The 22,898-nt window shown below is 45.0% G+C and overlaps 2 protein-coding genes across 6 annotated transcripts in view; one reads left to right on the top strand and one right to left on the bottom strand.

Moving 5' to 3' along the window:
• Positions 1-206: 206 nt before the first annotated feature.
• On the top strand, positions 207-20,952 carry LOC147121545 (uncharacterized). Its single transcript, XM_085981887.1, has 2 exons — positions 207-4,390; positions 7,271-20,952. The coding sequence occupies exons 1-2, from the start codon at positions 4,362-4,364 to the stop codon at positions 8,736-8,738; spliced, it is 1,497 nt and encodes a 498-aa protein (XP_085838013.1). The 5' UTR covers positions 207-4,361; the 3' UTR covers positions 8,739-20,952.
• abhd12 (abhydrolase domain containing 12, lysophospholipase) overlaps positions 13,537-22,898 on the bottom strand; it is a 130,333-nt gene continuing 120,971 nt past the window's right edge. For 3 of the 5 annotated variants that reach the window (XM_085981890.1, XM_085981892.1, XM_085981893.1), the window contains one exon: positions 13,537-13,711. In XM_085981890.1, the coding sequence (XP_085838016.1) occupies positions 13,636-13,711 (76 nt within the window). In that variant the 3' untranslated portion in view covers positions 13,537-13,635. Of the gene's footprint in view, positions 13,712-13,865; positions 22,844-22,898 lie in introns of those variants that run through there. The other 2 variants (XM_085981891.1, XM_085981894.1) reach the window with 1 other exon arrangement.

Genomic DNA, 22,898 nt, shown 5'->3' on the forward strand with positions numbered 1-22,898 from the left:
GGAAAGTGTGAGGTTATGCACTTTGGCAGGAAAAATCATAGAGCAAGTTATTATCTTAATGGCAAGAAACTGGAAAGTACTGAAGTACAAAGGGATCTGGGGGTCCTGGTGCACGAAACTCAAAAGGTTAGTATGCAGGTGCAGCAAGTGATTAAGAAGGCCAATGGAATGTTGGCTTTCATTGCTAGGGGGATAGAATATAAAAATAGGGAGGTATTGCTTCAGTTGTACAAGGTATTGGTGAGGCCGCACCTGGAATACTGCGTACAGTTTTGGTGTCCATACTTAAGAAAGGACATACTTGCTCTCGAGTCAGTACAAAGAAGGTTCACTCGGTTAATCCCGGGGATGAGGGGATGGACATATGAGGAGAGGTTGAGTAGATTGGAACTCTACTCATTGGAGTTCAGAAGAATGAGAGGCGATCTTATTGAAACATATAAGATTGTGAAGGGGTCGGATCGGGTGGATGCGGGGAAGATGTTCCCGATGATGGGTGAAACTAGAACTAGGGGGCATAGTCTTAGAATAAGGGGCTGCTCTTTCAAAACTGAGATGAGGAGGAACTACTTCACTCAGAGGGTGGTAGGTCCATGGAATATGCTGCCTGAAAAAGCTGTAGAAGCTACATCATTACATAAATTTAAAACAGAAATAGACAGTTTCCTAGAAGGGAATTAAGGGTTACGGGGAGCGGGCAGGAATTTGGACATGAGTCTAGGTTCGGATCGGTCATGGCCCTGTGGGTAGCGGAGCGGGCCCAGGGGCCGTGTAGCCTGATCCTGCTCCTATTTCGTGTGTCTAATTCTGTTAGATTCAGGAGATGGTTCTGTGATAGTGGATTGGCGGTTAGGATCAGATCAGCCATGATCTTATTGAATGGCGGAGCAGGCTCGAGGGGCCAATTGGCCTATTCCTGCTCCTATTTCTTATGTTATTATATTACATCTAGTTCCCTCGTCTAGATCATTAATATATATTGTGAATAGCTGGGGTCCTAGGACCGATCCCTGCAGTACCCCACTAATCACTGCCTGCCACTCGGAAAAAGACCAGTTTATGCCAACTCTTTGCTTCCTGTCTGCCAACCAGTTCTCTATCCAAGTCAGTACCTTGCCCTCAATCCCATGTGCCTTAACTTTACACGCTAATCTCTTATGCGGGACCTTATCGAAAGCCTTCTGAAAGTCCAAATACACCACATCCACTGGTTCTCCCTTATCTATTCTACCAGTTACCATAGGATGTAGATTATCAGGCCCTGGGGATTTATCGGCCTTCAATCCCGTCAATTTCCCTAACACCATTTCCCTACAAATACTGATTTCATTCAGTGCCTCCCTCTCATTAGACCCTATGTTTCCCGACATCTCTGGGAGATTATTTGTGTCCTCCTTTGTGAGGACAGAACCAAAGTATGTATTTAATTGGTCAGCCATTTCTTTGTTCCCCATTATAAATTCCCGATTCTGACTGCAAGGGACCTACGCTTGACTTCACCAATCTATTTCTCTTCACATATCTAAAGAAGTTTTTACAGTCAGTTTTTATGTTCCCTGAAAGCTTACTCGCATACTCTATTTTCCCCTTCTTAATTAATCCCTTTGTCCTCCTTTGCTGAATCCTAAACTGCTCCCAATCCTCAGGTTTACTGCTTTTTTTCTGGCCAATTTATATGTCCTCTCCTTGGATCTTATGCTTTCCCTAATTTTCCTTGTTAGCCACGGTTGAGTCACCTTTTTTGTTTTATTTTATGCCAAACAGGGATGAACAAATTCTGTAGTTCATCCATGCGATCTTTAAATGTTTGCCATTTCACCGTCAACCCTTTAAGTAACATTCCCGAATCAATCCTACCTAACTCGCGCCTCATACCATCGTAGTTTCCTTTATTTAAATTCAGGACCCTAGTCTCTGAGTCAAATACTTCACTCTCCATCTTAATGAAGAATTCTATCATATTATGATTGCTCTGCCCCAAGGGGCCTCGCACAACAAGATTGCTAATTATTCCTTTCTCATTACATAATACCCAGTCTAAGATGGCCTGATCTCTGGTTGGTTCCTCGACATATTGGTCCAGGAAACCATCCCGTATACACTCCAGGAATTCCTCCTCCACAGTATTGTTACTAATTTGGTTAGCCCAATCTATATGTAGATTAAAGTCACCCATGATAACTGCTGTGCCCTTATTGCATGCGTCTCTAATTTCCCATTTAATGCCATCCCCAACCTCTGCATTACTGTTTGGGGGTCTGTATACAACTCCCACTAACGTTTTCTGCGCCTTGGTATTTCTCAGCTCTACCCATACAGATTCCACATTATCAGAGCTAATATCCTTCCTTACAATTGTGTTAATCTCTTTAATGAGCAATGCTACCCCACCTCCCTTTCCTTTTTGCCTGTCTTTCCTGAATATTGACTACCCCTGGATGTTGAGTTCCCAGCCTTAGTCACCCTGGAGCCATGTTTCCGTAATCCCAATCATATCATATCCATTTACATCTATTTGCACAGCTAATTCATCCACCTTATTATGAATGCTCCTCGCATTAAGACACAAAGCCTTCAGGCTTGTTTTTTTAACACTCTTAGACCTTTTAGAATTATTTACTGTGGCCATGTTTGATTTAAACCCTTGATTTCTCTGACTGCCACTTTTGCTTCTCTCCTTCCTGTTTTTCGCATGCGAGAAATTTTGAATGGGCCACACAGCCCGTTAAAGAGACCGCGCACCCAAAAAAATTAGGGGGAACATTCATCGCAACACCCCTGTAGCCTTAATAAGCTTATCTGGAGCAGTGCAGGAGCTCAAAAACACTTCGGTCGATGCTAACTTGCCACAATGGGGAAAAAAATGGACTCGGTAGACTTACCGTCCTGTTAGTACCAATAATCCACCCACTGCAACTTTCACAGGGGCTTTCCGGTGGGAGACTGAAGCACCTGCCTGATTCAGGTGGAAGGCCCCTTTAAATGTGCAAATGGAGATCCTATGGTGATAATGGGACTGCGACTGCCAGTGTCGGGCAGAAGCAGCCGTGGGAGGATGCCTGTTTGGGGCAGGGGCAGCTTGACATGTTGCCTGCTAATCGGACACTCAAAGTTAAACTCGACCTCCCAATGAGCCAGAGTGATAATGGAAGGAGGCGTTAAAACGGTGATTAATGTGATCCTTTGGGTGGTGTAATGTTATCTTAATAACGTAATTACGAGTCTCCCAAGCAGTTGTAGTGGAGTGCTATTTATTCAGTCCTGACTCTCTCTCTCGTAGTACAGTACTTCAAGCATGGCCAAGATGGCGTCGGATCCCGCCCCCGGACATGACGTCAGCCGTCAACCAGCTGTCAATCAAACCCTGCTGTCTTTACGACAGCTATGGTTATCCGTACATCTTCCCCTTCAATGAAGACATAACACAGTAACAACATAACACATAGAACACTTGTTAACATCATATAGAAACAGTCAGTGTAACTACACCATTGAACTAATTGCAGGTAGGTATAAACCTTACCCACACCCAGGAGTCCATTAACTGTTTACAGTCTTATCAATCGCTGTCTACAGGTCAAGTTTAACTACAGGCTTTCTGGTGCGCTGTGACCTGCGTGGCTGAACGGGTGTTTGCTGAACCACCCCAGTTGTATCCCTTAAGTTCATGTCTGTACCACACAGGTCCCTTGTCACATTATCACTACTGTGTCCTTCGTCACTTTGTGGCATTTCCCTCATCTCGTCTCTTTGTGGCATTTCCCTCATCTCGTCATCCTCTCTGTCCTCCTGAGGCTGAAAGGTCTCTGTGGTTTTCAGTAGGTGCCTCCTGTTTCTGCGAAACACATTGCCGTTCTCTGTCATGACACTGTATGACCTGGGGGCGACCTGTTGTAGAACGGTGGCTCTTTTAGGCCAAGACTCAGGCCCTTCAATGCGAACTATATCTTTCTCCTGTAGAGGCACTAGTGTAGTGGCTGTGCGGTCATGAAGTGTTTTTTGTTTCTGTTGTAGTTTCCGAGCCTTGTCTGCCCACACCTCATCTCTGTGGTCAGGTGTGACATAACTGGAAAGTCGTGTACGGATTTTCCGACCCAGTAAGAGCTCAGCTGGAGACTTGAGACTTGCCACTTGCTAGCGGGCCCGCCCTGTACGACATCAGGGCCAGATATGGGTCAGTGTTGCTGTGTGCTGCTTTCTTTAATAGTCTTTTCACAATCTGTAACCCCTTCTCCGCTTTTCCATTAGCCTGAGGATAGAGTGGACTGGAAGTTATATGATTAAACTCGTACTCTGAAGCAAATGACTGAAACTCATGACTGGCATAGGGAGGGCCATTATCAGAGACCAGGGTTAGAGGGATGCCCTGCCTGGCAAAGATTGACTTCAGGTGAGTTATCACAGCTCTTGATGTGGTACTGGACAAGAGAGCCATCTCTGGATAATTGGAATAATAATCAATAACTAACAAATAGTCTTTTCCTTCATAGTGAAATATATCAGTTCCGACCTTTTCCCAAGGTTGTGATGGGAGCTCTGTGGTAATGAGGGTCTCTTTTGTTTGCTTGTAGTGATACTCCTGACATGTAGCACACTCGCTGATCAACTGGTCAATATCAGAGTTCATGTTTGGCCAGTAGAGTGCCTCACGTGCTCTCCTTTTTGACTTTTCTGCACCCAGGTGCCCTTCATGTATCCTGTTGAGCATTTCTCGTTGCATAGAGGTGGGCACTACTATCCTGTCACACTTAAGCAGTAGTCCATTGACCACAGAGAGCTCAGACTGAATGTGATAATATTGTTTACATGACCCTTTCTTCCAGCCCTCTTGAAGATTTCTCATTACTTTACTCAGGACTGGGTCCTTTGATGTCTCTGTGACTATCACTGATAGTTATTCCTGTGTGGTGGGCAATGCTGCGTAGACCATATCCACATCCTCTTCTGATTCACTGTTTTGTGTGGCATAAGGCGCAGCCTTGGATAGTGTGTCTGCAATGAACATTTGTGTCCCTGGCACATATGTTAGCTCAAAATCGTAACGTTGAAGTCTCATCACTAGGCGTTGTATCCGTGGTGATGTGTCACACAGATTCTTCTTTGCGATTCCTAGCAGTGGCTTATGGTCCATTTCTAGGATAACCTTGGGAAGACCATAGATGTAGGTATGAAATTTTTCACACCCAAATGCCAAGCCAAGGCACTCCTTCTCGATAGCCGTCATGGAGCATGACGCATACGCCACTGGTCGCCATTCTCCATCTTCCTGTAGAAGGACAGCCCCTAATCCATTCTTAGAGGCATCTGTGGACACTTTTGTCCTCTTTAGGGCAGAAGAACTTCAGTAGGGGTTCACTTGCTAGAATGTGCACCAGCCCCTTCCATTCTCTCTCATGTTCATGTCCCCATTGGAACTCTGTCTTTTGGTGCAGCAGTTTTCTCAGATGAACAGTTTTCACTGCTAGATTTGGAATGAATTTTCCTAGGTAGTTAACCATGCCAAGGGCCCGCTGAACCCCTTTCTTGTCCTTTGGTTTCTCCATGTCATGTATAGCCTTTACCTTTGACTTGTCTGGCTGAATCCCCTCTGTAGAGATCTTGTCTCCGGGGAATGTGATTTCATTGACACTGAACTGACATTTGTCTTTATTTAGTTTGAGTCCATACTGCTGTATTCTCTGAAGTGTTTTCTCCAGTCTGGTGTCGTGCTCCCCGAGTGGAGCCCCATACTACCAGATCATCCACGTACACCCGCACTCCCTCCAGGCCCTCGATTATTTGCTCCATTGCTCTGTGAAAGATTTCTGGGGCGGAGCTAATACCAAAGGGCAGACGCTGGTAGGAGTATCGACCAAACGGGGTGTTAAAAGTGCACAGCTTAGCACTTCATCAAGTTTCAACTGCCAGAAACCATGCGAGGCGTCCATCTTGGAGAAGACTTTCGCTTCTGTCATTTCGCTATTTCCTCTCTCTTTGGAACTTGGTAGTGCTCTCTTTTGATATTGGCGTTAAGGTCCTTGGGATTCATGCAGACACGCAATTTATCAGTTTTCTTTGAATTGACGCAGACCGTGGAATTTACCCAGTCAGTCGGTTCCTCAATCTTCTTTATGACAGCTAGTCCCTCCATGCGGTCTAGCTCTTTCCTCAGTTTTTCACGGAGAGCCACTGGAACTCTCCTGGGTGTGTGAATCACAGGTTGTGCATCCTCTCTCAGTTTGATGGAGTATGTAAAGGGCAGTGCTCTGAAACCCTGAAATACATCTGCATATTTGTGTGCTATAGTCTCATGAGTCAGATTTGTACTATCTTGGGGGGCACTCTGCACACAGTTCAGTTCATTGATGGTATAGACTCGTTTAACCAAGCCCAAATCCTCACAGGCCTTATCCCCCAACAGTGACTCATGTCCTTCAGGCACTATAACAAAGGTCAAAGGGTGAATGTGATTTTTTACCTTAACATTCAGCCTACATGTTCCTTTTGTTTCAATGCTTTGTCCATTGTATGCCTTCAAAGACACTGTCTTGTTCAGTATTTTAGGTCGCACTTTGAGATTCCGTGCATTGCTCCAACTTATGAGGTTTGCCTTAGCACCTGTATCTAGCTTAAAGGGAACAATGGTGCCATTTACCAGCAAGGGAGCTATCCAAACTTCAGTTTTTGGTCCTACAGAGTGCACTTCATTAGCATTTTTGCCCTGTTTTGACTCATTTTGCACCATTCCAACAAAGGCTCTGCTCCTGTCTCTTCAGTCTCAATAGCATGCACTGTCTTTTTACCTTCAGTCTTCTCTTCCCAAAAACACATCTTGGCAAAGTGATTCCTGCCTTTACATTTTGCACAGTTCTTCCCATAAGCAGGACACTGTCTGGCTGTGTGTTTATTACCGCACTGTCTGCATTCGTAAGGCATCATCATCTTGAACTCCGTGGGCCCTCTTGTGTCCCTTTTGTGTACCACATCCACGGGCAGGTTTTTTAGCCCCAGGGCACTCCCTTCGAAAGCTGAGAGTTCACTAGCATGACATTGTGGTAAACCACTGGTTGTTGTTGTTACACACTGTTGTACCTATGCATGCCTCAACATGTCTCGGCTGGCTCCACCCACACAGGCCCAGGTATAAAGGTGATTGACCTGCAGCCCCCTGCTTTCTTGGAACCCAGTCAACCACGAGAGGCATGCTCTGTTCTTTGCTAATGAAAGCCTTTAGTTACTCTCTTAACTCTCAGTCTTTTATGAGTAATTGATAGCGCATCAATTTTATTAGCAAAAACAAAATGTCGACATTTGCTGAACAGCAGGCTGCTGCACCAAACGCTGAGCAACAGGAGCTGCTGCGAGCCCTCAGACCAACATGCCTGGACCTAGACCCCCAAGAAGCGGGTTCGGCTACCAAATTCACGCATTGGCTGCGTTGCTTCGAGGCCTACCTGCAAGCCTCAACTGTGACCCTGGACGAAAACAAGTTGGAAATCCTGGCCTCAAAGGTGAGCCACCAAGTTTATACAATAATCCAGGACGCGACAACCTACGCGGCGGCTATCGGTCTGCTAAAAGGGCAATACGCACGCCCGGTAAATACGGTCTATGCCCGGCACCTCTTAAGATCCCGCAGACAGCAGCCCGGGGAATCAGTGGAGGCCTTCCTACGGGCACTACGGATACTCGGCCGAGACTGCGATTGCAAAGAAGCATCAGCCGCAGCACACACGGAGGGACTGATCCGAGATGCTTTTGTTGCGGGTCTAAGGTCCGACTACTCCCGGCAGAGACTGTTGGAAAAGGGAGAAATGGACCTGAGAAAGGCAGTGTCCCTCGCGCTCTCGCTCGACGCAGCCCACAGGAATATGGACGCCTTCTCCCCTAACCGCTCCGCAACGTGGACGCCACAACCTTGGGTCATGGGACTGCCACCTTCAACTGCTGCTGCGACGTCCAAGGCACAGAAATGTTATTTTTGTGGCCAGGCAAAACACCCCAGAGCACGATGCCCGGCGAGAAACGCTACCTGCTCCGGCTGCGGGAAGAAAGGACACTATGTCAGCGCCTGCAAAGGTAAAACCGCCAACGCCAGCAGCGCCGCGTGCGAACCGTGGGGGCAGCCATCTTGTCCGCCATCTTGGGCTCCCCCAGCCGCGTGGGGATCGGGACCATGGGCGCCGCCATTTTGTCCGCCATCTCGGACGTCTCCAACTTCAACCACGGGGGACCCGGACTCAACCACCGCCTCATCTGACGACCACATCGACTCGCTCGACCATACGCTGGCCTCCGTGACGCTGGACCAATCTCTCCCTCATCAACTGTCCAGGTCCATGATAGACATTAAGGTAAACGGCCGCGCCACTACCTGCCTTTTTGACAGCGGGAGCACGGAAAGCTTTATCCACCCCGACACGGTGCGCAGTTACTCTCTCCCGGTCCTGCCGACGCGACATCGGATCTCTTTGGCTTCCAAAGCCCAGTCAGCGGACGTCGGTGGCTACTGTGTAGTGACCCTTTCAGTAAGGGGCACAGAATACAAAAATTTTAAACTCCTGGTCCTGCCCCATCTTTGCGCTGCCGTTCTACTGGGGTTGGATTTTCAGTGCAACCTTAAGAGTGTCACATTAGCGTACGACGGACCCCTCCCCCCACTCACAGTCTGCAGCCAGCAGCTTTTAAATCGCCCGCCGCGCACCATTTGCAGCCTCTCCACCCTTAAAGTCCCCCCCCCCCCCCTCCTTGTTCGCTAACCTCACCCGCGACTGTAAACCCATCGCTACCAAAACTAGGCGTTACAGTGCCGGGGATAGGAGCTTCATTAAATCCGAGGTAGCAAGACTACTGAAGGAAGGGATTATTGAAAGTAGCACCAGCCCATGGCGAGCACAAGTGGTGGTAGTGAAGACTGGCGAAAAACAGCGCCTAGTTATTGACTACAGCCAGACGATCAATCGCTACACCCAGCTAGATGCATACCCACTCCCCCGCATATCTGACATGGTCAATCAGATAGCACAATACCGGGTGTTCTCGACGATTGATCTGAAGTCGGCATACCACCAGCTCCCCATCAGGGCTGAGGACCGCCAGTACACAGCTTTTGAAACTGACGGTCGTCTCTACCACTTCCTCAGAGTTCCCTTCGGCGTCACCAACGGGGTTTCAGTCTTCCAACGGGAGATGGACCGGATGGTCGACCAGAACGCGCTCCAGGCCACTTTCCCCTATCTAGACAACATCACCATCTGCGGCCGCGACCAGCAGGACCATGATGTTAATCTAGAGAAATTCCTCCGTACGGCCCAGCGGCTGAACCTAACATACAACAAGGACAAATGTATGTTTCGTACCAAGCGCCTTGCCATTCTTGGCTGTGTAGTGGAGAACAGAGTCATCGGCCCTGACCCCGACAGGATGCGCCCCCTTATGGAGCTCCCCCTCCCCCACTGCCAAAAAGCACTGAAGAGATGCCTAGGGTTTTCCTCGTACTATGCTCAGTGGGTGCCCAACTATGCGGACAAAGCCAGAACCCTCATCAAGTCCACCTCCTTCCCCCTGACAGCAGAGGCCTGTGCAGCCTTCACTCTCATAAAAGGAGATATTGCGAAGGCCACTGCATGCAGTGGATGAGTCCATCCCTTTCCAAGTGGAGAGCGACGCATCCGACTTTGCCCTAGCTGCAACCCTTAACCAGGCGGGGAGACCCGTGGCCTTTTTCTCAAGGACCCTCCAGGGCCCCGAGATTCGACACTCCTCTGTCGAAAAGGAGGCCCAGGCCATTGTGGAAGCTGTGCGACATTGGAGGCATTACCTGGCCGGAAAACGATTTACCCTGCTCACTGACCAGCGTTCAGTAGCTTTTATGTTTAATAATAAGCAGAGGGGCAAAATCAAGAATTACAAGATCTTGAGGTGGCGAATCGAACTCTCCACCTACAATTACGATATCTTGTACCGGCCCGGGAAACTCAATGAGCCCCCAGATGCCCTATCACGTAGTACATGCGCCAACACGCAGGTCGATAGACTGAAGACCCTCCACAATGACCTCTGCCACCCGGGGGTCACCAGGTTTTTTCACTTCATCAAATCCCGTAACCTGCCCTACTCCATCGAGGAGGTCAGGACCATGACCAGGAACTGCCAAATCTGTGCCGAGTGCAAACCGCATTTTTATAGGCCAGACAGAGCAAGCCTGATCAAAGCCACGCGCCCCTTTGAACGGCTGAGTGTCGATTTTAAAGGGCCCCTCCCCTCCTCCGACCGCAATGTGTACTTCCTCAACATAATTGATGAGTACTCCCGTTTCCCGTTTGCCATCCCTTGCTCAGACATGACCAGTACCACGGTCATTAAATGTCTGAATGACCTCTTCACCTTGTTCGGTTTCCCTAGCTATATTCATAGCGACAGGGGCTCATCCTTTATGAGCGACGAACTCCGGCAGTACCTGCTCTCGAGAGGTATCGCTACAAGCAGGACCACCAGCTACAACCCCCAGGGGAATGGCCAGGTGGAAAGGGAGAATGCGACGGTCTGGAAGGCAGTCCTTTTAAACTTGAAATCTAAGGGCCTTCCGACCTCTCGCTGGCAGGAAGTCCTCCCTGCGGCGCTCCATTCCATTCGGTCACTGCTCTGTACAGCCACCAATGCTACCCCTCACGAGAGAATGTTCTCCTTCCCCAGGAAGTCCACATCGGGGACCTCGTTACCAACATGGCTGACTTCTCCAGGACCCGTCCTACTGCGGAAGCACGTGAGGTCCCATAAAACGGACCCCCTCGTCGAGAGGGTGAGCCTCCTCCATGCCAACCCTCAGTATGCTTATGTGGTGTACCCGGACGGGCGGGAGGACACAGTCTCCATACGAGACCTCGCACCTTCGGGTGCTCCCGAAACACCCCCCTCGCCATCCACCACTAACCACGCCTACCCCCAGTACGCTTACGTAGCGTACCCGGACGGGCGGGAGGACACAGCCCCCACACGAGATCTCGCACCTTTGGGTGCCCCTGAAACACTACCATTGCCATCCACCACTACCCACAACCCAACCCCGCTAGACGGCATGCCGCAGCCCCAGGACCCGTCATTGACCACCCAACCACTCAATGAGACGCCAGACTCAACGTTGGATGCTGCACCATCACCGCTGCCACCACGACGATCAGGACGGCATACAAGGCCACTTGATAGACTTACTTACACGAACCTTTAGTACACTTCACCCCGCTGGACTCAATTTTAAACAAGGGGTGAATGTGGTAAACCACTGTTGTTGTTGTTGTTGTTACACACTGTTGTACCTATGCATGCCTCAACATGTCTCGGCTGGCTCCACCCACACAGGCCCAGGTATAAAGGTGATTGACCTGCAGCCCCCTGCTTTCTTGGAACCCAGTCAACCACGAGAGGCATGCTCTGTTCTTTGCTAATAAAAGCCTTTAGTTACTCTCTTAACTCTCATTATGAGTAATTGATAGCGCATCAGACATATTTTCACTGCTGCATCCAAATTTAGGTCATTGTCTCTAAGCATTCTCTCCCTCACCACCTTGTTGAGTATTCCAAAAATGACTTGATGGCGTATCATCGATTCCTTCAGGTCCCTAAAGTTGCATGTTTGTGCTTTTATTTTCAAGTCCGTCAAAAAAAAATCAAAGGATTCTCCTTGCTTTTGCACGCAGGAGCGAAACACGAATCTCTCATACGTTTCATTCTTTTTTGGAGTGCAGTATTCGTCGAACCGTTATATAACCTTGTCCAGATCATTTTTATCATCTTTGGCTGCAAACATAAATGTATTAAACAGCTTGATTACCTGTGAGCCAGCCACTGTTAGCAACAAAGCTACTTTACGTGTTCCAGAGCTAGTCGAAGCGTCAATCACTGTGAGATAGAGAAGAAAGCGTTGCTTGACGACATGCCAATTTTCATCTACATTTCCTTCTAGTCAAATCGTATCAAATCAAATCAACTTTTATTGTCATTGTTAGTGCACAAGTGCAGTACAACGAAATGTAGGATTGCGGCTCCCGAGAGTGTACATTTAGATTAAGACATTTAAACATTCAACATACATTTGGCTTGTAATACATTAACATAAACATAACCATAATAAAGTGCATTGGCAGATGTGCAGGCTTTAGAGTTTATTTGTGGAGTTCAGTAGGATGACAGCCCTGGGAAAGAAGCTGTTCCTAAATCGGGTCGTACGGGTGCGAATGCATCTGTAGCGTCTCCCAGATGGCAGGAGGGCGAACAGACTGTGGCTGGGGTGGGTAGGGTCTTTGATGATGGACCGTGACCTCTGTAAACAGCGTTTCTGGTATATGTGCTCTATGGTCGGTAGCCGGGTGCCGGTAATGCGTTGGGCAGTTTTGACTACCCACTGCAGGGCTTTCCGGTCATAGGAGCTGCAGCTGCCATACCACACTGTGATACAGTTCGTCAGGATGCTCTCTATTGTGCAGCGGTAAAAGTTAGAGAGGATCAGGGGTGACAGGTTACATCCCTAAGAAATATAGGCGCTGCTGGGCCTTCTTCACCAGAGAGGTGGTATTGAGGGACCAGGAGAGGTCTTCCGTGATGTGGACTCCGAGGAACTTAAAGCTGTCCACCCTTTCCACCACAGCCCCATTGATGTGGATGGGGGTGTGACTTCCGCCTTTAGACTTCCTGAAGTCCACAATTTCTTTGGTTTTCTTGATGTTAAGGGCCAGGTTGTTATCGGCGCACCACTTCACGAGATGCTGGAGGTTTTATTCCTTCCATTGTTGTATGTCCTTATCGCGAGTTCTATAAATCCTGGTACCATGTAATGTTATCTTAATAATTTAATTACGAGTCTCCTAAGCAGTTGTAGTGGAGTGCCATTTATTCAGTCCTGACTCTCTCTCTCGTAGTACAGTACTTCAAGCATAGCCAAGATGGCGTCAGATACCACCCCCAGATATGACATCAGTCGTCAACCAGCTATCAATCAAACCCCGCTGTCTTTACGACAGTTACGGTTATCCGTACAGGTGGGACAGAATGGAGATACTCCATGACGGCCTCACCCAATCAGCATTTCGTCTCAAGTTTCTCACGAACTGAAATATGCTTATTTTTCTCTTAGCTAACATGTAAGAAGTGTACATTTACAATCAGCCTGGAGTTTCCACCTTGGGCCTGAATTTGTGCCCATTTTACACCTAAGTTGTCAATTGCACTAGACTACACCCGAACATAAAATGGGTGTAAACATTCAGTGCCCAAAGAAACATCAAAACCCACACCAGCATATTTATTTTTTTGAGTCTTAAAATGTAAAAGTTTCAACTCATTTCACTGTTGTTCCTGCACATCAGACAAAGCATGTTTAGGAACCTTTCCACTGTCAATGTGACTTAAACTTTGCCCTAAAAATGGAGTTGAAGAAACAGAAAATAGAGGTTTCAGGGAGAAATTATTTTTTAAAATTGCAATTATAAGACCAGAAGAATGACTTACTTTCTTGCTGTGCCTGAAAACCTGGTTGCAATATTGGGGCCCATCTGAACAAGTTCGATTGGAGATCATTTGTGGTTGAGATGGAGGCGTGGCCAGTTTCGGTGGAGGGTTTGATGGTCGTAAAAGATGGAGACGACTCAGAGCTTATTGTAGTTAAGCGTGTAGCTCACTTACACCCACAATTTCACGATCCTTTAAGCCATGTGATGTGTCCAGATTACGGGCATGTCTGGGTGAAAACGCAGAGGAAACACTAGGCCATCGTTTTGCTCAATAAAAATAATCTAAAGCACAGAATAGCAGTCTCATCAACGTTCAGGCAACGCATAACGCTATGAAACAAGGAAGGCACCCGAGACTAAATAAATGGCGTGCTCGAGGTATTCAGGATCTTCATTTATTTAAAAAATACAGTACGTAAAATCAGTTAACGTTCAAGCAGTCCTAGATTCAGCAGCTTACAAAATGTGCAAGGTCACCTGATCAATTGACCCCTCAATCAGGCCATTTACAAGACATTGTTAGATGCCGATATGTTTGATGTTCACAGGACTATTCAACCACTTCCTCTTGTCTGCATGTGGCAAAAAAAACCTTGCTGAAATCGTTAGAAGTTTGAAGTATGCAAAGCTCACTGCACCATTGACAAAAAGAGAATTTACAGCACAGAAACAGACCATTTTCACCAACTGGTCCCTGCCAGTATTTATGGTCCACATGAGCCCCCTCCCACCCTACTTCATCTAATCCTATCAGCATAACCTTCTATTCCTTTCTTCCTCATGTACTTATCTAGCTTCCCCTTCAATGCATCGATGCTATTTGCTTCAACCACCTCCTGTGGTAGCGAGTTCTCCATTCCCATCACACTCTCGAGCAAAGATGTTTCTCCCGAATTCTTTATTGGATTTATTGGTGACTATCTTATATTTATGGCCCCCAGTTTTGGTCTTCCCCACAAGTGGAAACATCACTACGTCTACCCTATTGAACTCCTTCATAATTTAAAAAACTTCTATCAGATCACCTCTTGGTCTTTTCCAGAGACATCGCACCCTTTAGTGTATTTCAACAGACACTGGGGACTCGTGAGCCATGGCTAGCATTTTCCACTCATTTAAAAAAATTCATTCTCAGATGCTGGCAAGGCTGGCATTGCCCATCCCTGGTTGCCCGAGAAGGTGATGGTGGGCCTTTTTCTCGAACCGCTGTAGTCTACATGGTGAAGGTACTCCCACAATGCTGTTAGGCAGTTCCAGAATTTTGACCCAGGGAGGTAAAATAATAGATGTTGATTAACTCTGGCATGTGGGCTGAGACTGTGATATATATCTGTGTTGCCACAGTAAAAACTATATAACACTGTCATGTAAATAGCCAATCTTGCTGGAACAATGCAGCAAGAGCTACATTTAGCAATGGTGGTATTGAACATATCACTGAAGAAAATGTTCTTTACACCTCATATTTACTTTTCACCTCCGCCAAATACATAACAATACTGATCTTAGTTAAGTCTAGTTTTGATTCAGAATTAAATTGTGGAGAGGTTTACGATACAGTTGTATTCCACGATAAACCCGAGTGGTTGGAGAACTAACATGTATGTTAAATGCCATAAGCAGATAAAGTGTTGGAATAGTTCCGTGCTGTTAGTGAAACATGAGGGTTGAATGAAGAGTGTCAGAAGCACTTCTCCACGTGGTCTGGGTTCAGTCTGCATGCAAAAAGATTTCCTTCAGGACCACTACTACACACCTCAGAAAAAGATTTGAAGTGTTTGGAAGATATATTTCTCGGAGAGCCACGATTCCAGTTACTCATCTTTAAAACCTAAGCTTTCCAGGGACTACTCTGAAGCATTCTAACCCTTGAATTAATAACTTCCAATTATTAAATCTCTTGATTATTTCAAGTAATCCCAGGTCTCTGATATGGCTCAGATATGTTGAGGTGGAATGTGTTTTGTTTTAAAAAAAAAATCTGATTACAAGTAGCCAATAAACAAAATAATATGTGGATTATTATTGCCAATCTACTCTCAAATGAATTGGTAGCCTGCATGCTTAACTATTGTACTTCAACAAATTGTACAGGCAATCCTCTAAATTAATAAAGCAGTTTTCCCTAAACAAAGAGCTGAGGGTGATTAAAATGCAGTTTCTAACTGGGAGAGTTTAGAGCACTTTATCAAGAGTGAAACTCCAGTGTTTAATTTGTGACTGAACTTGGAGAACAATTACAGCCTTGGGATCACACCCTTTTGTAAAACAAGACAAGGAGTTTTAATTCAGCCTGGACTCCCATGTTTGAGCTAGCAGGGAGCTTCAGTGCGGATATCAAGTATCGGTATACACACACACACACAAACCACGTATACTGCAAATGTAATGTTACAAACTCTTACTGCAAGTTTAACAATGAAATAATTTGAGGCAACTCTGTGACCAGTAGTACTTATTACAGAATAAGTAATCATTTATCTTTCAGTTTTGCACAACTGCGATCGCATCCATGAACAGCAGTTCAGTGATGGTTGCACCCATTACTGGTAACCATGCTTTTCTACACAGCTGTTACTGCTAGGATCAACTACGAACAAACATGAATAAGTAGGAGAGCATTGTTCCGGAAGACTATGCTTCCCACCACAACAAAAGCAGCCGCCTCACCAATAGAATACTAGTTATTGGTCTTCGACATTAACAGAAACATCCTGGCTACATCCGCAACTAATAAATTAATATATAAATTACCTGCACTTTTGTCGTTAGCTGGTCATCTGTGTTTTATCTGATTACTACATATTTAGGTTTTAGCTGTGGCTCAGTAGCGGTCTCACCTGTGAGTCAGGAGGTTGTGGGTTCAAGCCCCACTCGAGATTTGAGCCCATAATTCAAGCCAACACTTTAATGCACCCGATATTTTCGGGTTGGCAGGCTGTAACTAGTGGGGTACCGCAAGGATCAGTGCTTGGGCCTCAGCTATTCACAATCTATATCAATGATTTGGATGAGGGGACCAAATGTAATATATCCAAGTTTGCTGATGATACAAAGCTGGGTGGGAATGTAAGTTGTGAGGAGGATGCAAGGAGGCTTCAAGGGGTTATAGACAGTCTAAGTGAGTGGGCAAGAACATGGCAAATGGAATACAATGTGGAGAAATGTGATTTCTTCACTCAGAGGGTGATGAATCTTTGGAATTCTCTACCCCAGAAGCCTATGGAGGCTCAGTCGTTGAGTATATTCAAGATAGAGATCGATAGATTTTTGAATATTAAGGTAATCAAGGGATATGGGGATAGTGCAGGAAAGTGGAGATGAGGTAGAAAATCAGCCATGATCTTACTGAATGGCGGAGCAGACTCGAAGGGCCAAATGGCCTACTCCTGCTCTTATTTCTTATGTTCTTAATGCCGTACTGAGGGAGTGCTACACTGTTGGAAATGCTATCTTTCAGATGAGATGTTAGACTGAGGGCCCGCCTGCCCTCTCAGATGGACATAAGCCCATGGCACTATTTCGAAAAAGAGCAAATGCATTCTCCCTGGGTCATGGCCAATATTTATCCCTCAACCAACATCACTAAAAACAGATTATCTGGTCATTATCACACTGCTGTTTGTGGGAGCTTGCTGTGCGCAAATTGGCTGCCACATTTTCTACATTACAACAGTGACTACACTTCAAAAGTACTTAATTTGCTGTAAAACATCTTGGAATGTCCTGATGTCGTGAAAGGCACTGTATAAATGCAAGTCTTTCTTTTACTACATATTTATACAGGTGTAATTATATTACAAACTAAAAACAAATACACTTTTATTAGTTACAGAATGATTATTAGTTTTATTGTCCTATTAGTTACTACTGAAGCCCTTGTGAAATCTAACTACGCTGGGTTTCTTGGCTGGATAATGAGAGAGGACTGGTGTGTACTGATCCCAGAGCTGGATGGAAGGAAATACATTAAACTTTCCCTCCTCCCCCTCTCAGTACAATCTCCAAGGACACAATGAAACTGCTTTCCCCTCCCTCAAAGCAACTATCTCCTTTAAATGGTCATGGATCTCAAATGGAGAAGTCATTTATTTTAATACATTACTGACCTTCCTCTTCACATCACAATTTACATTCCTCCGCTATTTAGTTGTGCGGTCACTTTACTGTGTGGTTACTTATTTAATTTGCTACATCATATGCTTCCCTAAGAATTATACAGTTATGTAATTAACAACTTGTATGGTCAGTTACAACACACACCATCAATGATATCATAGAGGTGGGCATTACCCAAGAGCTGAAAATCTACCCTGACATCATAAACTGGACAAAACACCAAGAACCTAGCTCCCCTAAATAAAACCTTAAAGTACTTTGACCAAACCATAGGAATAAGAAGCATCTCAGCGGGAGAAAGGCAAAGTATGCAATATAATATGGAGAGACTAGAGAAGCTGGGATTGTTCTTCTTAGAGCAGAGTAGGTTAAGGGGAGATTTAATAGAGATGTTCAAAATCATGAATGGTTTTGATAGAGTAAATAAGGAGAAACTGGCAGAAGGGTCGGTAATCAGAGGACACAGATTTAAGGTAATTGGCAAAAGGACCAGAGGGGAAATGAATTTTTTTTTTTTTTTTTTTACACAGTGAGTTGTTGTGCTCTGGAATGCCCTGCCTGAAAGGGTGGTGGAAGCAGATTCAATAGTAACTTACAAAAGAGAATTGGATATATACTTGAAACATCAAAATTTGCAGGGTTATCGGACAAATTGGATAGCTCTTTCAAAGAGCCAGCACAGACACAGCTGAATGGCCTTCTTCTGTGCTGTATGGTTCTAATGAAAAGAACCAGTCCACTATGAGAACTTAGTTTCTAAATTATTCCAAAGCCATTAATTTAGTAATCATAAAACATTGATTTTTTTTTACTTTCAACCAGAGAAAACTGAACTGAAACAGAAAGCCAAAATATGAAAACTCTCAGCACAGGGGCTTGCTTTTTTGTGAATTATAAATTCAAAGCAAGTTTTAATTTTTGATAAAGAATTGTATTTGTATAGTGCCTTGTCATATCTCTTCAAAATGTCTCACATGCTTCGTATTAATGAACTACTTTAAAGGGCAGTGATTGTTTAAACAGTCATTTTGCACACAGCAAGATCCAACAAACAGCAATGAGATGAATGACCAGTCAGTCTGATTCTGGTGGTGTAGTTTGAGGGATAAATGTTGGCATGGACCTAGGAAAGCTCCCTGCTCCTCTTCGAAGAGTGTCACGGGATCTTTTATGTTTACTTGAAACCACTGAACAGGGAGAATTGGCCTTAGTTTTTAACATCTCATCTAAAGAACAGCACCTCCAACAATGCAGTACTTCCTCCCTCCCTGCTGCACTGGAGTGTCAGCCGAGATCATGTGCTCCAAAGTCCTGAAGTGGAGTTTGAACCCACAACCTTCAAATTCAAGGGGCGAGATAGGGAACTAAGTTCCAATTGATTGGCGGGGTGGAGAGAGGCATAAAAGCTCAAAATCCCGAAAAGGTCAACCAGATACTGAGCACTGAGAAGTTCACATTGTTTTGGAGAAAAAAGCTGCCTGAAAGGGAATTGGATAAATACTTGAAAGGGAGAAAATTGCAATGGCTGTGGGGAAAGAGCAGGGGAGTGGAACTAATTTGATTCAAAGAGCTGGCACAGGAACGATGGGCCAAATGGCCTCCTGCTGTGCTGTAAAATTCTATGAAAAGGGTTAAAAGACTTCAAGTGATTCTGAATATTTTAATGCCCCAAAAATTCTACAACTTAATTTCATTCAACATAAATCTCAATGCTCACCAATATGAACCAACAAATTATTTTTGTCCTTTTAAAAATCATTATAGCTCTTCTGCTAAAATTTTTATTTTTTTGTAACAAATGCTGCAGTTAATAACAGTTCAGGTATGAGGTTGTTAATGCCTTTACACTATTACAGAATTACAAGAACAATAAATAACCAACCAGTACAGCACATAGGACCAGTAACGCACTAGCCTTGGAAACGGAGGGAGTGCAGATTCAATCCCCATGATTTCAACACTGCTGTTGTGGAGAGGCAAACAGCAGAGACCAGCAGCTTCTCAATGAGTGGGTGTTGAGAAAGGGGCAGAGGGGAGATGGAGGAAAGGAAGATCGCATTGGCATTCCTCCTAGTTGCTGGCAAAAGCAGTTGGAAGGTAGGAACTTGCAAATGTATAGCTCCATTCATGTCAGAAGGACATCCCACAGGGTTTTGCAGCCAGTGAATCGCTTTTGAAGTGTAGTCACTGTTGTTTTGTAGGCAAAGCTCCCACAAACAGCAATGAGGTAAATGTTGAGATCATGTGATTTGTAGGTGTTGACCCGAGGGATAAACATTAGCCAGGATACCAGGGAGAACTCCCCTGCTCTTCTTTCAAATAGTGCCGTGGGATCTTTTACGTCCACCTGAGGGGGCAGACGGGGTCTTGGCTTAACGTCTCATCCAAAAGATGGCGGCTCTGACAGTGCAGCACTCCCTCAGTACTGCACTGGAATGTCAGCCTGGACTATGTGCTCAAGTCTCTGTAGTTGGTCTTGAAGAGCAGGGGAGTTCTCCCCGGTTTCCTGGCCAATATTTATCCCTCAACCAACATCACTAAAAAACAGATTATCTGGTCCTTATCTCATTGCTGTTTGTGGGTCTTTGCTGTGTGCAAATTGGCTGCTGTATTTCCTACATTACAACAGTGACTACACTTAAAAAGCTCTTAATTGGTTGTAAAGCACTTTGGGACGTCCTGAGGTCGTGAAAGGTGCTATATAAATGCAAGACTTTCTTTTCATCTCTCTCTCTCTCTCTCTCTCTCTCTCTCGAGAGAGAGAGAGAGAGAGAGAGAGAGAGAGAGAGAGAGTGACAGACATGGCTTATGAGCCCTTGCTGGGCATCCTTAGACAATCAAAGTGAAGCTACATAAGTACATGAGGGAGAAAGGAATAGGATATATTGATAGGGTGAGATGAAGTAAGGTGGGAGGAGGCTCGTGTGGGGCATAAACACTGGCACAGACCTGATGGACCGAATGGCCTGTTTCTGCGCTGTAAATTCTATGCAATCTTATCCCAGCCAAAGGGACTGACTAAATGTCCTTCTCAAAGCAATAACACGCTTGCTCCTGCTAATGGAGGTATCCTACCCTCCTCCTCCTGAGGAACAGGAAAATCTCTATTCAACTGTTGAAATGGGTCAATGTGATTTTCACTAAAACAATTCCAGAAATGATATCCACCCAAAACATTAACTTGTCTTTTCCTCACTCATGCTGGCAGGTCTGCTGTGTTTTTCCAGCATTTTCTATTTTCACTCCAGTTTTCCAGCCTTTTCAAGTTTTAATTTTATTCTGAGCTCAGGCTATATTTGAGCTGTTTTAGACACTTTTGTAAATGTTTCAATAAATAAGTTGTACTATGCATCTACGCAAGGAGTCTGCTTTCCCTTACTGCAAACTAGGCATCATTTCTAATCAACGCTTTAATCTTCACTGTAACAATACAATGTGTTAATAAGAGTTCTACTCTTTTTAATAATGAATGCTGTACTACTATTTACATTGGTGTATATATTTTGTTCAGTACATATTTAACAGCAACTGATTTTATTTCAGGATTAATAGAATGTTGGGTCGTATCCCAGAAACCAGCCAGTAATTTAACACATATCCCACACAAGTATCGTTACAGCTGTAGAATTGCCCAGTGAACTAGTAGTGCATAAGGAACACTATGATAATAGTCCACAATACAAGTAATAAGCAGGACGGTTAGTTGCAATTCTTTTGGTTTGTTCTGGTGATCGCACTAACACCCACTGTTTGTTTACAAAGCCTACATGACAGCGGAAATCTTTCACAAACTTCTTAAACTACCTGGATTTATTAGGGTACCCGATAGCCTTGTAGTGGTATAATCGATGCAAAGATGGGTCAACATTTGATTCGGTTTTAAATATTTACCTTGGAATTCAAGAAAAATTGGGTGAATTTTGTGCTCATCAAAATGATGGGGACTTGAACAGTTTGGTCAATTCTATCACCAAATGTCAGCATCTAGGTCTCCTCGTCCAGATATAGCACAGCCAGCTATACAGTACAAGGTGCTCCAACCTCATGAGACCTCCAATGAATGGATCTTTCCACTTCCCACACCAGGCATCATTAGGGCCCCCTGAGCCAGGTTGCTGTAGGGCTCAGACCCACTAGGAACTGGGAGGAGTCTACTCAGTCACTTTACATAGGACAGTTACATCTAGCAAGTAGACAATAACCTTCATCTGATCGATATAGACTGGATTGGATCCCAGGTTTAACCTGCTGCACTCTACTCTCCCATCAGCATGAATATCAAAACCTGGTGAGTCCCATTCACAGGGACTGATGCTGTATGGAGCTTCTACAGAGAAACAGGGAGATCGATTCTGCCCACAAAGCTCACCTCTTGTCAGCTAATACAGCACAGTATAAAGGAGCTGTGGCTACAGTAGCCCCCCACCCCACCACCTCATTCTAGCTGAAGGAGGGCAGTGCAATAGCAAGAGGCAGACAATGGGCATGAAATAGGAAGAAAAGCAAATTATGATGCCATCGTTTACACAAATGACATTGCTTGAATACTTTGATAGTATACTGAGACAGACTCACTTGACCTCGGCCTAAAGGTACAAACCTTCAAGTGTCTGTGCACCAAACTGAATTGCCGGAAGATTATTAAGGTATCTTATGAGCAACATTTCATCATAAAACCTTCACCTGGCACAATAGAACTGAGAAGGCATGTCCATTGATACATGCAACACTATTGGACTTGAGAAGAAGAGGTCTCAACTCTCAAAAATAAAAGTGCTACAGTTGGAAATAAACACCTGTGATTCGGAAGCAACAAATGGAGTGTGCTGATTGAGAATCATACTTTGAAATTACCCTGATCGTCCTTAATTTATTTTTGCACTCTGGAAACTTAACTATATTTCACTCTATGTAAGAATTCCATCATCATGATCACGAAAAAAAATAAATGCCTTCATTTCTTTGTAACAAAAACAAAACTCTCTCAAATATCAATTAGTGTCCTTCATTTTTCTCTTCAGCTGTACCGTTCACTGAGCTCCTTCGCACGCGACAAAAAAAAATCCAAGAAGCGCCATCTTCGTTTTGTCTTCAAATGAAATAGGTTTGTGGAATGCAAATCAACAGAAGTCATGCAAGTCGCTTGACATAAACTGAAGTCTTCATGCGGCTCTGAAGATGTACCTGTTTGCTGTGGTCCACCTCATTACTGATGAGAGTTTGGGTCATCTAAGAACTCCCTGGGCCAACAAAACAAGAGGGATTTACAATGGCTCACAAACATTTCTATTACCA

This window comes from Somniosus microcephalus, chromosome 3, assembly GCF_052327205.1.
Source record: "Somniosus microcephalus isolate GS21.2 chromosome 3, FLI_Smic_1.0, whole genome shotgun sequence".
In the NCBI taxonomy this organism is placed as follows: domain Eukaryota; kingdom Metazoa; phylum Chordata; class Chondrichthyes; order Squaliformes; family Somniosidae; genus Somniosus; species Somniosus microcephalus.

Bases quoted from the DNA above. Each gene is read 5' to 3' on its own strand.
- LOC147121545 (XM_085981887.1), top strand. From the start codon at position 4,362: ATGCCCTGCCTGGCAAAGATTGACTTCAG. The intron at 4,391-7,270 runs GTGAGTTATCAC...CAATTTTATTAG, and splicing joins CTGGCAAAGATTGACTTCAG to CAAAAACAAAATGTCGACAT.